Source organism: Leptopilina boulardi, unplaced genomic scaffold (genome assembly GCF_019393585.1).
Source record: "Leptopilina boulardi isolate dan_hultmark-lab unplaced genomic scaffold, ZJU_Lbou_2.1 LbouV2_202, whole genome shotgun sequence".
Classification (NCBI taxonomy): Eukaryota; Metazoa; Arthropoda; class Insecta; order Hymenoptera; family Figitidae; genus Leptopilina; species Leptopilina boulardi.
Window position 1 is genome coordinate 1,409,569 of NW_026137755.1, and position 14,298 is coordinate 1,423,866.

At 32.7% G+C, this 14,298-nt stretch overlaps 1 protein-coding gene across 8 annotated transcripts in view; it reads right to left on the reverse strand.

The window, feature by feature from the left end:
• The window catches only part of LOC127278340 (protein turtle), a 161,366-nt gene that overhangs the window by 6,756 nt on the left and 140,312 nt on the right, over positions 1 to 14,298 (reverse strand). For 5 of the 8 annotated variants that reach the window (XM_051300030.1, XM_051300029.1, XM_051300027.1 and 2 more), the window contains 8 exons: positions 11,803 to 12,090; positions 11,325 to 11,734; positions 10,890 to 11,161; positions 10,638 to 10,810; positions 9,441 to 9,521; positions 6,956 to 7,141; positions 6,461 to 6,688; positions 5,918 to 6,011 (listed from right to left, as the gene is read on the reverse strand). In XM_051300030.1, coding sequence (XP_051155987.1) covers positions 5,918 to 6,011; positions 6,461 to 6,688; positions 6,956 to 7,141; positions 9,441 to 9,521; positions 10,638 to 10,810; positions 10,890 to 11,161; positions 11,325 to 11,734; positions 11,803 to 12,090 — 1,732 coding nt within the window. Of the gene's footprint in view, positions 1 to 5,917; positions 6,012 to 6,460; positions 6,689 to 6,955; positions 7,142 to 9,440; positions 9,522 to 10,459; positions 10,517 to 10,637; positions 10,811 to 10,889; positions 11,162 to 11,324; positions 11,735 to 11,802; positions 12,091 to 14,298 lie in introns of all 8 variants that reach the window. The other 3 variants (XM_051300026.1, XM_051300028.1, XM_051300031.1) reach the window with 3 other exon arrangements.

Sequence of the window (14,298 nt, forward strand, 5' to 3'; positions counted from 1 at the left end):
CGCAAATGTTAATAAACATAAATAAAAATGAATAGGCGAACATACATAATTAATACGGATGATGATGATAATAATAATCATAATAATGGATGCAGGCTGGGATGCATGCTCATGCGCATTCCGGTGCGTTACTTGTGGTTAGGTGTGATTTTAGGGTTGAGGAAAAGGTACGTCGTGGAGGACAGTGAATCTTTTTTCTCATAAAAGTTTTTCCACTTTTGAAAATTTAAAATTTAATTTCATTTAATTCATTTGTGATATAGCAATCGTGGAATTAGGTGCTCCGAAATTTGTCACCTTTTCTGCTCCTTCGGGTCCGGCAGCAAGGAAAGATGAGGGAGAGAGAATGTTGTAACACAACGATTACATTCACAAAAACAATTGTGGTAATAATAATAATAATAATAATAATAATAATAGAAATAATGATAATAATGATAATAATAATAAATATAACGCTAAATAACCGAACATTACTTCTAGGCGGTGATGTTAGGGAGTAAATAGATTTTTGACATATGGTAACATGTAAATGTGTCTACAAACGAAGTAGATTATGTTTCATTCTCGTGAGGAAAGACTTTGGTTCAAGGCTTTGAAATGGATTAATAGGTTATTTGATTAACAGAAAATAAAAAAAATATATTGAATAAATTGTATGTAGTAAAGATGGTTAAAGAAGGATTCGTAAAAAACGCAGAACTGTTTTCTAGAAAATATATAAAACACTACCAAGAATAAATAGCGTTTAGGAACCATTAGGACCCAGACTGACTCCTGATCAACCCATTTTTGTAATCCGAAAAACATTTCACAAATAAAAAAGAATTTTTTTTATAATAATTAAAAGTAATATTAAAAATTGAATTAATAATGAAAAATTCTTCTTTCTTTATGAAAATTGAATATTTATTTTATCGTTTTAGACAATTGAGATGGGAACGAAGATTATAAGAAGCATTTTAATTTTTCGGTTTATAATGCATAACTAAATTAAATGAAAATTTAGCAGTATTTTCAGGCGATAAAAAGAAAGCAGTGTTATGAAGTTGAAATTGTTACTAGATCTTATTATATGTATGTTTAGATTATTGTTTAACATTTTACATTTTTCGGTTAATGACAATTTTTGAACGATTTTTTTTTAGATTTCATGCATTGATATAAAATATCTTGATCCTTTTTTAGATGATAGTTGTGTAATTTTATTAAGAAAACATGTAACTTATTCTTGTTTAGTGGATCAAGCGATGCAATTAGTTACTATAATAATTTTAATAATTTTAAATGGTACAGAAATGTATTGATTAGTTGACTTTTAAGTAATAAGGGTTGTACAACAATCGTAAAGTAAAATAAGACAGATAATAAAAAAAATAATTAGTATCTGAATGTACTGCAGGTTCAAAATGTATACCTACTTTTATTTCTGTTTTTGTGTGTGTTTTTTTTATGAGTCATCTAGTATCGATAAACTGAAAAGAACCAAGAAAAAAAGAAATCTTGAGTCACATAATAATCCGCTGCTTTTGCGGAATTAAATATTTATTTTTATCTAAAAGCCGAAATCCGCAATGTAAGGGCCACACACAATTTATGTACTTTAACTAATTTTGAATGAATTTATTGGTAGGTAATTAGCTCAGCGTCGAGTAATTGCAGTTTTTATAAATTTTGAATAAAAATTTTTTTAGAAATGCAAAAATTTTGTTTGCTAAATTGATTATTGTCATTAAAATGTAAAAGTAACTCCGACTTTATCATGCTATTGTAAAAAAAGCCTATAGCGATGCATATTAGCTGCATGCATCTTATGAGATTGGCGTAAGCGATAAGATAAGTGAAAAATGAAAATGTTTATAAATGAAAAGTTTTATAAAATAATAGTTGTCATTAAGAAGTGAGAAGAAAGATAAACAAGTTAATAAAATATAAAATCCAAGAGTTTAAAAAGATTGTTTACAATATGAAGTATTAAAAATGAGACATATATATTTGGGTAAAAGTAAATGTTAACTGTATTTTGTCTTTTTGTGCTAGAATGCAACAAAAGAGTGAAAAGAAGGACAAGTAACAAGTATAACAAGTCTTTTAGAAAATCATATTTATTTAATTCTGAAGTTGGTTCAAGTCAGATAAAAGAAATGATTAATGAGATGATCGATGATGATCATCGAGGTTGACATTCTGGGAATCTTGACAAAAAAGGAAGCCAGTCATAAAAGGGGTAAAAAGGGTCTATCAAGAATGAAGTCCTTTTAATTGTAGGGAAGATAAGAAGACGAGGATCTGATCAGAATTTAAGACTATTTAAGTAAAGTACAGACATACTTGACTGGAGATTTGTGATTGGGATTGTTTTATCAAGAAAGAAGAAATCTAGGGTGAACTAGGAGGAGACTTAAAGATGGCATCAGCATTGTGATGGTCATTGAACCCTACAATCTAGAAATAAGGTTTGTTGGTGTAATCAACAATCCAGGACAGACTGGAAGAACACGTAAAGATCAGATTTAGTCAATCAAAAGGAAAGAACCACGTCTCATGATCCGGAAGCTACAAAGTCTTTATAATGACTCTAGTAGAAGTCAGCATCTCCAAAAAGGAAATGGATCCATAAAACTGTGATTCAATAATCTCAACAAATATTGTTGATTTCTTAAATCAAGAGCGGTCATCTTTACAGGCTCCTTAAGAGTTTGCACCCTTTAAGAAATTGGCAGATATTTAGCATTCAAAGAAAATTGACTAATTTATATCGAGTCTACTGGTAATTTCAATTTTTGTATTACCTACAATAGAAAAAGTGACAGTGAATTCTAATTCTCTCCAAGAATTTAGCAGAATTACCACATAATAAGTTTAGTAAACTTCAAGTAAAGTTAACTAATTCAATAAATTAAATTCGGTTTCTATTTACAAAAGTATGACTCTGCTTTGGTTTTTTCTGCCCTTGGAAACGTATTGTATTTATTAGTGTAGGCGCTAAACGTCGGAGTTATTTTTAATATTAATTAATTTCTTTAAAAAATAAATGGTAAAAAATATGTCTAAACATAAGGTATTATATCATAAAGTACATAAAAAAAAGAAGGAACAGTGACAAAGAAAGAAGTAAAGAGTGAATGAAAGGTTGGATAAGAAAAATTTAATGGTGAAACATTAAAGTGAGTGAGAGCTATTGAATATCAAATTAAAGGTTTGGGTGACAAAAAGATGATACTTGAAACTAGAGCAATGATATATAATGGTGCGACAAAAGCAAGCAAAACGATCGATTACTCTTGAAGCATCTTGGAAAAGGCTACTTTGTCTCGTCTATCTATGTACTCCCTAGCCCGCCGAACGAAGGTAGGGTACTGACTGGATGATCTAGTGAGTCCTAGCGGTTTGCCTGTATTGCTCATCTCATCTACATTCATGACAATCATCCTAAGTAGTAGCAGTTGTTGTGATGATGATAGTAGCAGTAGTTGAATAGTTAAAACAGTAGCAGTAGTTGTGATAGTAGTAGATTAGTCCTAGCAGGTAGCATTGCAGAACGAAGCCGTCTCGCATATCAGTAGTGATAGTAGCAGTAGTACAGTACTTGTAATTGTATCTCTAATTGTACAGTACTTGTGACAGTTGTATTATCAGTTGTGCAGTTCGTAGTTTCCGTATTGACGTGCAATTGTACTTCTAGTATCACTAGCTTTTAGTAATATATACGAATTTTTTTGTGCGGTTTCTTGTAATAACAGTACTAGTTGTTGTTATGAATAGTTGTGCAGTATTTGGTATAATACTATCAATGTAAAGTACTGATGAAACTTGTTGTACAGGTAATAGTAGTAAAAGTTGTTGTATCAGTTGCAGTAGTAATAGTAATAGTAGTAGTAAAAGTAGTAGTAATAAAATATAGTGGGTGATGTATCCCACCGCAAAAATCGTTTCGTTTCAATCGATTAGGTCGATCGATTGTTCGGGTCGATCTGGGACTGGTCTGGGTACTGACTCGTCTCGTTAGCGGATGTTGGGCTTACTGTTCCGCCTCTCTATGATAAATACACTCTCGTAATCTCGGTTATCGAGATGGAGTGCGTGATGATCACGATCACGAATCGGGGGGGCCTCGTGGACCTGCTCCGAAGTGACATTGCCGGGGGTTACTTGCGTAGGAAGTGGTTGATGAAGAGGTTGTGGTTGCGGATTCAACGGGCTGCAACGGGTCAGCGTCGACACTGACTCGCCGCACGCGTTTAAGTTTGTCGACCTACAGAACATAGAGGACAAGAGACACCACGCTGTGTCGAGCCATGATTCGAGATCACTCCAACAAACAAAACTTATATCTTTCTCTAATCAATTTGTCCCCTTTCATACCACACGTCGAGTTTCATTCTTCCATTCACTTCTCCCCCAATATTTATTATTTTTATTCTCCCTCTATTTAACAAAATGTTTTTCAAAATTTCTTTTACTTTTTCAAACTACTAGAACTAGATTATTCTTGTTTCAATTATTTTGACTACAATGTTTCAATTCTTATTTAAAAATGCATGGATAAAAATCAAACTCGACGTGTTATTAATTGTCTCTCACGATTTTCTCTTTTTTTTTTTAATCAAAACTATTCATCTACTTTAAAAATTGTTTTCTTTTTTGAATTTAAACTTACAGAATCTTTGGCAGTAAGCTGAACCGTACAGCCCGTTCTGGATATGTACGATCAGTAGATCTTATAATCTAAATCTTTGCTAATGAGAAACAAAAAAATTCTTATAATGAAAATTGATGAAAATTTTAAATTTTGCAAATAAAAATTAAAAAAATTAAATATATTTTTAGTTTTTAAATGTCTGAAATTTCCGGTCTGCGGATTTTTTGTTAGTAATTAATAATCATTTAATTAAAAATAAGATCATAATCCAGAATAGGCATCACTGCAGTCGTATTGTGGACTTTTGGATGCCGTTCAAATAATAATTTCTGTTAAATTTTTTCGCACAAATTGACGTAAAGCGATTAAACAATATATGATGTTTCAAAAAGTGTGTCATCGAGGAAAAAATGGATTTCTAGACTTGACAAAGTATGTGGCAAGAACAAGTATGCCGTCCATGTGTTTTAAACTACATCATAGAGTTAGGTTGTTCTCCAAAAACCTCGTCCAAAATACCTCTGCTGGTGCGGTTTTAGGTCTGCCGGTCTCTAAATGCAACTAAGAGTTCATAGTGTTATGTAGACGAGAAGATAAAAGGGTTATTAAAATCTTTTTTTTTTTTTTGTTTTTTTTTCTTTTTGTGGGTTTTATTTTGTCTAAAGGGAGTTATAGATTGCTCTCTTTTATCTTCGATCATCTAAAGTTGCAATAAAGGCATATAATTAACTAGATCACTCGTGAGAGGTTTTCGCATTTACTGTGGTGCTTCGGACGCCTATTACTCGGGGACTTATATATTTTAACTATTTCCCTATCCCTAAATATCTTCCAGGTCGCAATTACTATTTGAAATGTTACATGGAAAAAAGTAATATTCTAATTATAAGGTGAATTTTCAATTGAAAATACTATTTTTATTTGAAACTGTTGAAAAAATAAATTACTTTTTTTCCACGTAAATTCTTAAAATTTTATAATGTAGAAAATACTTTAAAGGTAGATAAAATTTGTTCAAAATTATGATTGAAACCTTTGAAAATGGAATAGAAATGTAAAATTGCAAAGTTAGGTCTCTATAGTGAAAATGATTTTGAAAATTTGAAGATTAAGAAAGTTATTTCCTTTTGCGTATATGAATCATAATTGTTAGTAAGTGCGATCTGATCGTTCTAAAATTCTTAATATTTATGTTTGAGAGCTATTATTTAATTTGAATGAATATTATAATTTTTTTAATTATTAACAGAAAAGATTTGAATGATTGAAACTCACTTTTTTAAAGGCACTGTTCCTTGGGGTCCCTGCCCTGCACCATTCCGGGCATCAGTGGACCGGCAGGCTACCATATTATACGCTGAAAGCAGTTCTATAATGTTACAAAAATTATGTTAACTCACAAATGTTCATAATTCGGATGCTTGCCTAGCCCCTGCGTTACCATATCGTCGTTCTTGAAACATAAATCCAGCTTGAACTATCACAGATAACAATGATGATTTCTTATACCTTATAATAAAATATTTGACGAAGAAACAATAATGGTATAATGAAGCAATTTTTTTCATAGAATGATTTTTTTTTTTACAAAAGATTTATCATGCAAAAAATTTACCAAAACTATTTTTTCATCATCATATTTTATAAGAAAAGAATATGAAAAAAAAAATTGAACAATTTTTCTCAATGTAGAATGACAATGAATGACCCAATCTTCGAAAGTTGTCAACGAGGTTGAGGAACGACTTTAGGAGCACAGGTGCCGGCCATAAGCGGGCAAATATTGTTGAAAACTTGAAATAATCTCAGGGTTCATACCTTTTTCCTGTTTTCGTCGCTTCCGTTTATTGCATATTTTTACCGCACATATGCTGAGGATGATGGCAACGATGAAGAAGAGAATACCGCCCACAACACCAGCGGTTATTGCTTTATGCTTCACTCGAGCCGGCACTGGGAATTTCACCTCATCACTTGCTCCATAATTCGTCGAAGAATTGGCGAAGACTTGAAAGTGATAAGTTCTACCTCCGACCAAATTCTTCACTGCTCAAGAAAAGTAAAAATAAAATTTCATTTCATTTGAAATAAATTGAAAAATAAATTTTTCAAATTTTTTTCTTAAATTAAAATTCCAATAATTTTACAAGACTAAGAGTTTTCAATTTCGCGTGAAAATTGTCGATATTGTATGAGTGAAATTCTTTTGAAAATTGAGAAAATAGAGAAAGAGAGACACAATCATTTTTCCAATGTTCAATCACCGAACATAACAAAAGATTCAAGTTTTTTTTTTTTTTTTTTTTCTCTCACCTAAATAAAAAGTATCTTCAGCTCGAATTCGCGCTTTGTTGAGATCTTTCCAGGGTCCATCAGTTCTGTATCTGATTGTGTAATATTGCACCAGATGAGTTTTCTCCGCCGGATGCTGCCACGAAATAATGAAGCCATTCTCTTCCTCTCTGACCGTTACATTCCTTGGTGGACCCGGTTTTGGTCCTGTTTAAACCAAAATTCCATATAATCAAGTTAGTATAGGGTGACTGCTTGCACAATATGTAAAATTAATAATTGAATCCCACGCCACAACAACACTCTCAGTTATGAAACAATTTATTGTTTCATAAAGCATTATTCCAAAGCACGTTTCGCAATTACTCAAGAAATTAATTAAATTCTATTCTCATGAAAATGAAATTTCATCCATGTAATTATAATTTCACTTTTGCAGCGCACTAAAATGACCAGTATGTCATTCACTAAAGCATGGTAATTTATCCAAGCATCGTATTATTTTTTTTTTTCTATTAAATAAATATTTTTGAAAGTATTAAATTTAAAAAAAATTATGAGTTCCAAGAGTCTGGGGTCAATTTATTTATCAGGGCAATTAGAAGCTTGAAATGATTTAATTGTATTCTAATTCAGGTGTGATTTTAGAAAAATTGTGCAATGCATCTGACATAAGTACAATATTTTTTTTTTTGATATATTGTCATGGAGAGTGTCATAAAAATATGTGCGTGTCTAAATTATACAGCCTCCAGTTTGTTGAGGCATAAAAATATATTCAATTGGACCACGTCGATGAAAACAGGGCAGAGGTTGGTTTTGATCTGAACGTATATTAGTAACGGGTGCGGCAAGGTACTGAAACTAAACAACCGTCTATAAAAGATTTTACTAGCCTGTTATAACGATCTGTCCATATCCGCGGGGTGAAAAAAATTATTTTTTTAATAACCAATGGTAAACATTCAAGAGCGAATCCCATTGGATTGTTTTTTTTTGCGTTATAGTGAAATTTTCTGTTTTTTTTATGTAAACTATCTGTTACATATATATATATATATATATATATATATATATATATATATATATATATATGCATTTCGAAAAACGTCTATCGCTCTCTTTGAAAAGGATCTACAAACAGTACTTTTTCATCAAAATTTTAAGAGTGCCTTTAGTATGCAAACGTTGCAAAGGATTTGCCAAAAAAAGTAAAGCAGAATAATTTGACGTTTCAAGAGATTCATAGAGCAGGAAACTTTTTCTCTTTGTGTATATTCAAAATATAGAAAAATAAGTGAAATTAAAATTAATTAAAATATAAAATATTAAGTATTTCAATCTTTTCTAGAGATTTTCAAATGTTTGAAAATTTAATTAATAAATTCATTGACTTGTATACTTCATGATTATTAAAGGGTAAATTTTTTTTTTTTTTTTTTATTGTTTGTGCCGTCAGTACGCGGTGAGCGCAAATTAATTAAGCTGTCTGGCGGTTTTGTGAGAATGTATTATATACAGTAGTTCATAATGTATTATATTGGGAAAACCACCAACAGTATTCAAAAAATTTTTTTGGTACACTCCATGGATGCGATTTCGTATTCATTTTAAATTGAATATAGAACAATATTGATTATTAATTAAAAAGTTTAATTACCTTTTATTTCTTTGTTCCGACAATTAATTAAATTTTTATCATTTGAGAGAAACGTAAAAAAATTTTTTGTTAGTAATATAAATGCATAAGTAAAAAAAAATTTTTAATTATTTAAGAATTTTATAAATAAAAATGTTTAAATTTGACTGCGGCTCTGTATTTACAAAAGTGTTGATAGAAAATGGCATAATTCGGATATGCTGACCGACAATGTTTTATATAGTGAAAATCGACAAACTACCTGGGAATCTGACGAGCACGAATGGTATCGAAAATAAAATACGAAAAAACAGACAACAAGTAGGAGTGGCACGAGCGTGCAAAAAAGCGTAATGTACGAGCGCCAACACGAGTTTCGAATAACGAAATTCCGCTCCGTGGGATAAACTGATTTTCGATGGGTCGCGATATAAACGTGGTGCACAGCGTTCAAATTTTGTCGACGCCAGCACTGAAAGCTGGATTGCGGAATTAGCGTCCTGATTGTGTCCAACATTTTGGCTCGTTTAAAATGTATGAAGTTATTTTCTCCTCCCTCACATTTCTCGGTGCTTTCGCGCTCACAAGAGATGCGAATAGCTTAAGTGGATTAAAAGTTTTCTTTTTTTCCTTAGATTCTTTTTTAAATCACCTTTCCCTTCAAGTGTATATATATATCTCGAGCGTCTTTGGCATATAACATTTCATACAGTATAACGCTTAATCCTATTTGCGTAAATGGAAAATTTAAACGCGAATTATTCGGTAAAGCCCGCACACTTTATAAGAAAAGGATAGCGAGGAATGAAACTATAAAATTATAGTAGGTTAAAAAAAGGTTAAATAAAATAAAACGAAAATCAATACCTTTGGGTCTCATGATTCGCGGATATAAGATGTTTCCTGAAGAATCAGTTGGAAATACGAGGGAATTATAATCTATAATGTCTGCAATAGAAAAAAAAATCATAATTCAATAAATTAGGATAAATTGTAATATAAGGGAGAGTGGACAACACTATGGATTATTTCAGATTTTTGGAAATGAAAACGCTAACCAAACTTTTGATATGGGTGTATACGTAAACTCTCCCCTATATTAAATTAATTTAAAACGTAATAATAAATAGGTATAAAATCAATAAAAAAAAGAGAGAAAAAGAGTTACTACTTGAAAAAAAAGAAAAAAAACCAAGGAAAAAAATATTAATGAAAATAAAGATACTCAAAGTCTCCATGAACCTTACCGCAATCCTTTTAGGCGTCTAATCGAATTATTGGAAACGGGCCAACCATCGAAGCGTGATGCATGCTTGGAAAGGTACGAAGAAAAACTAGAACTTATATATTTACAAACGTGTTGAGAAACTAAGAAGAAAAGAAGCAGAAGGGAGTACAGAAAAAAAAAATAAAATGATACGATTGTGTACAAATGTCAAGCAATGAACCGGTGAATTCGGGAAAAGGAAATAAAGGCGGAAGTAGAGCGAATAGCTTGATAGGTTTTCCGATACGATACGTCGCGACGCGCGATGAAAGTTCCGTCTCTAGATGGTCGGGGCGAGGCTTTTCTAACTCTCAAAACTTTTCCGCGAATCCAAACTGTCGGAGATACTTGGAGGGAACTTAGTTTCAAGAAGGGAAAAGCCTTCCGTAACAAAAAGCTAAAATAGAAAGAGCAAGATTCTTCTGCATTTCTTAAAAAAAAATTCAAAAACCAGTTTTAACAATATTAAAAGCAATTGTTTTTATACTTTTTTTCTTTTATTTATTTAAGCATACTTCTATTTCAATATGAAAATCAAGAAATTAATAATGAACTGGAAGATTTTATTTCGGTTTTGGTTTCATCCAAATCATCAATTTTGAAAATGATTTGTTCTTACCGCTTTGTTCTGTAGCTCTTGGAGTAGGATGAGTTGTATGTCCCGGAAAAACAATGTCTGTTTATAGCAGCAGAAGAAAGAGAAAGTAGATTTTAATGAGTAGGTGCAAAAATGTTAGTAGAAAATTTGGTTATTATTTCAAGACGAGAAACATTAGAAATTGTAGATATTCAATTACCTTCTGTTTTAATGGTAAAAATATTACTGTGAACACCTTCGCCTAGGGCATTTTTTCCAAATACTTGAAACTCGTAGGCACTACCAGGCGTTAAATTGCCTATCGTCATTGAAGTGCTTCCTGAAGGTGTCACTGGAATTGTGGTCCATTCAACGGTATTCGCTTCTCTGTACCTAATTTTAGTTGAAAAATATTTAAAAAAAGGCTGAAAATTAATCATCTAAATAAAAAATATTCTAGAAGATTAAGTACCAGACTGTGTAATCTTGCTTATAATCTGGACCTCCTGAGTATCCCGGAGACCACGATAACTTGACCGAAAATTGAGTTGCGGTTCCAGTGATATTAAACGGAGCATGCGGTTGGGTTCCTTCAATTATAAGCTGTGTGGAAGCAGTAATAGTTGCAACTTCGTTCGAAGCCACGCATTGATAATACCCAAAGTCTTGGCGACGAAGACTGTCAATAGTTAGATTACCCCCGACAATCTTTGCTCGATTTCGTTGGATTCCAATACCGTCCTTCTGGTACAAGACATAAAAAGTGGATTATTTCTACTCTACAAATTTTTATTTGGTTACAGATTTGTCAAATAGAAAAAAAAACAGTTAGCAGCGCTCGGACGGAAGCGTCATGTAACTAACGATGGGAAAAAGGGATTATTATTTCTAATTTAAAGAATCTTACTCTCTGCCAGGTAATAGAAGGTTTTTGGGTTCCCTCTCCTTCTTGAGCATCACAGTGCATTTCTACGGTTTCGCCGACTTTTTTCTGATACGTCGCTTCTGGTTCGGCAGTAAATACTGGAGGATTTCTAACCAACACCTCCATTTGTCCTGAACTACCGTGCGTTCCTTGAGCATTGTATGGAGTACAAGTGTATTTTCCCTGATGATTCTCATTGACTCTAGTGAACAATAAGGAACCGTTATTCATCACTACAATATCTTTCGTTTGATAGGGTTCCAATAATCTCTTGTCCTTGGTCCAAGTCACATACTGTACAGGGGGATTTGCTTTAACATAACACTGCACAACGCCTCCCAAACGAAAAGGTAGATATTGGACGGTCGGTGTGAACGTAACTTTAGCAGGATCTGTTTGCAAAATATTGAATATAATTTATAATTGAAAATTTAATCAATGATGATAAATTAACACCTACATTCGACATTTAAATAAGCACTGGCTGTTTGAGGTTCTCCAATTCCGTTAGTAACTTCGCAAAGATATTGTCCAGAATCTTCAGCGCTGACTGGATTTATCACCAAACTCCCATCCATACGAACGGAAGCTCTTGTGTCCAGTGCTGAAACTTCTGTCACTAGTGCACCTTCTCGATACCATCGTACTGTCACGTTACCTGGTAATGCTTTCGCTTCGCAAGAAAACTGAACCTTCTCTCCTTCGAGCTTTGTTTGATTTGTAGGTGGAACCATGATAACAGCACCACCTGAAACGATTCATGTAAACCTAGTTATTTTCAGCTAAAGAGAAATTAAGTCTAGAAGAAGATTATTAGCACCTGAAATTTAATTGGGTAACTATTATTATAAGACTTCCATTAAATCTAATGTTTCTATTTCTTCACATAAATATACATCTTTGAATAACATCGATGAGAAAGCACTTTGAATTTCTTCATTCCCATTCCTTGTGCACGTTGGCAAACCGAGAAATAGTAGGAGCTTAGCAGTGGTCCATTTATCTTTCTTTGTAGGAAACTGATTCGATTCCAATGCAATTCAGCAATGAAACCGATGCAAGGCTCGAAAGCTTCACGTCACAGAGGATCGCATTGAGAGTTGCGCGTAGAGATAACTCGATTAAACTGTCTGAAAGCTTCTTTCCAACAAAATCGATTGTTCAACATGTTTGTGTCGTGAAATCCAAAACTATTTTGACGAAAACGAAATCTTAATCTTTGAATTTAAAATTCTTTTATGATAAAAGTATCAATATTATTATTTAATTTTAAATTAATGAATTCACTAATTTAGTCAGTGATGAAGAAAGACTATAGATTTAGAATTGTGAACGAACTTTCAATACCGGAAATGTAAGTCAGGCTTCGAAGTTAAATAAATCGGGAGACGCGTCCTGCATCAGAGGACTATCGAATGATTCAGTGTTACTGCCGCTCGAACAGAGATGGCAACAACTACGAAGGCAGAGTCTGTCCTTGTTATATGTATCTATCTCCTGCATTCGCCGTAGCGATCCTCTACTATTGCTGTATCAGCTACCAAAACCGGAAATACTGGGAGGGCAGAAGCCAATATCCTGAACGAAACGATGGGTCGCGGCAGTGGCTTTTAACGTTGTTCCATGCAGAAACAGGATGCAGAACGAGGTTACACGTGACTGGACTGGACTCTTTCCCCAGCTTTTTCGTACCTCAATAGGATTCTGGCAACAAGCTCACTTCAACAGGAAGCAAAATCCATCCCATGTTTCGTTTCACTGGTGAGGGAAAAAAAATCCTTGAATCAAAGAATATTACTTCCATTCAAATAAATGGTTATGTTGAAAGTAGATGTTTCTTAGGCTCAAAGGAGTATCTCGTCTCGGGAATGGAATAGTTCAATATGCAAACGGATGAATTCCTCTTGGAAAAATTTTTGATGATGACTCAATAATAATAATTTTAAAGATTTAATTCTTTATTATTACAAAATTAAAGTTTTATTATATAAAATTTTATCATGAATTTCAAGTTTTAAAGAATGATAAAATTGGAAAATAATGCAATCCCTCTTGGGTTGATGGCCTTTTGAAATAAATTTTTAACAACTTTTCGAATGCATAAGTTATAGAGTTCTCGTGGAAGGACACAAATGAGAGGCAAGTAGAGAGAAATTAATTAATTATTTAGCGGGTAAATTAATTAACTTTGGTGAATGTGCTCAAGTTAAATTAATTTTAAATATTTACATTAGCCAGAATTATATCAAATTCTCATTTAGAAACATTATTGTTATCTTACAAAATGTGAGTCAGCATTTTTTTCTGGATGTTTTTTTTTTATTCTTTATTATATTATATAGTCCTGTCGCTGTAACACGATCAAAGCTGTTAGCGATGGCGTGCTGACTTTAAACTTTGAAAGGGGATTACTGCAGCCCTGGTTACAATACGCGAGGATTGGAAAGCCGCTTGAAACCCCTGAGGCGACGTTGAAAGAATTTTAAAACTTGGACCAAGTTTTCAGCATTTATGCGAATCCTTGGCTTTACGATGATGACACCATCAAAGTCTTCAGTTTATAAATATTTTATTACAATGAGTATTTTATACATTATTTGAAATCTTTATCTTCCCCTTTGAGAAAAATTTAATTCGACATAATAGTCATGAATTTTAATTAATATTAAATTTTATGATATAAATAAATTTATTAAATAAAAAATGCGCTAAAAACATGAATTGGCGTCAACATGTGAGAACATTTGCATAAAGAACTTTGACGTCTTTTACGCTTGTACACACTCCCCCTTTGGCTTTTTTCCTTTCTCGCTATATACGGAAGGGCACGTTGCTCGTCAAGTGTGCTCAACTTGAAAGCGGAAAGGTTCAGAGACGCGTAAAGTGCAACTTCCGTTTGGAACGTCGAGGGATCTTAGGGATGTACGAGGCTGGCAAAATCTTGAGAAACGAGGGT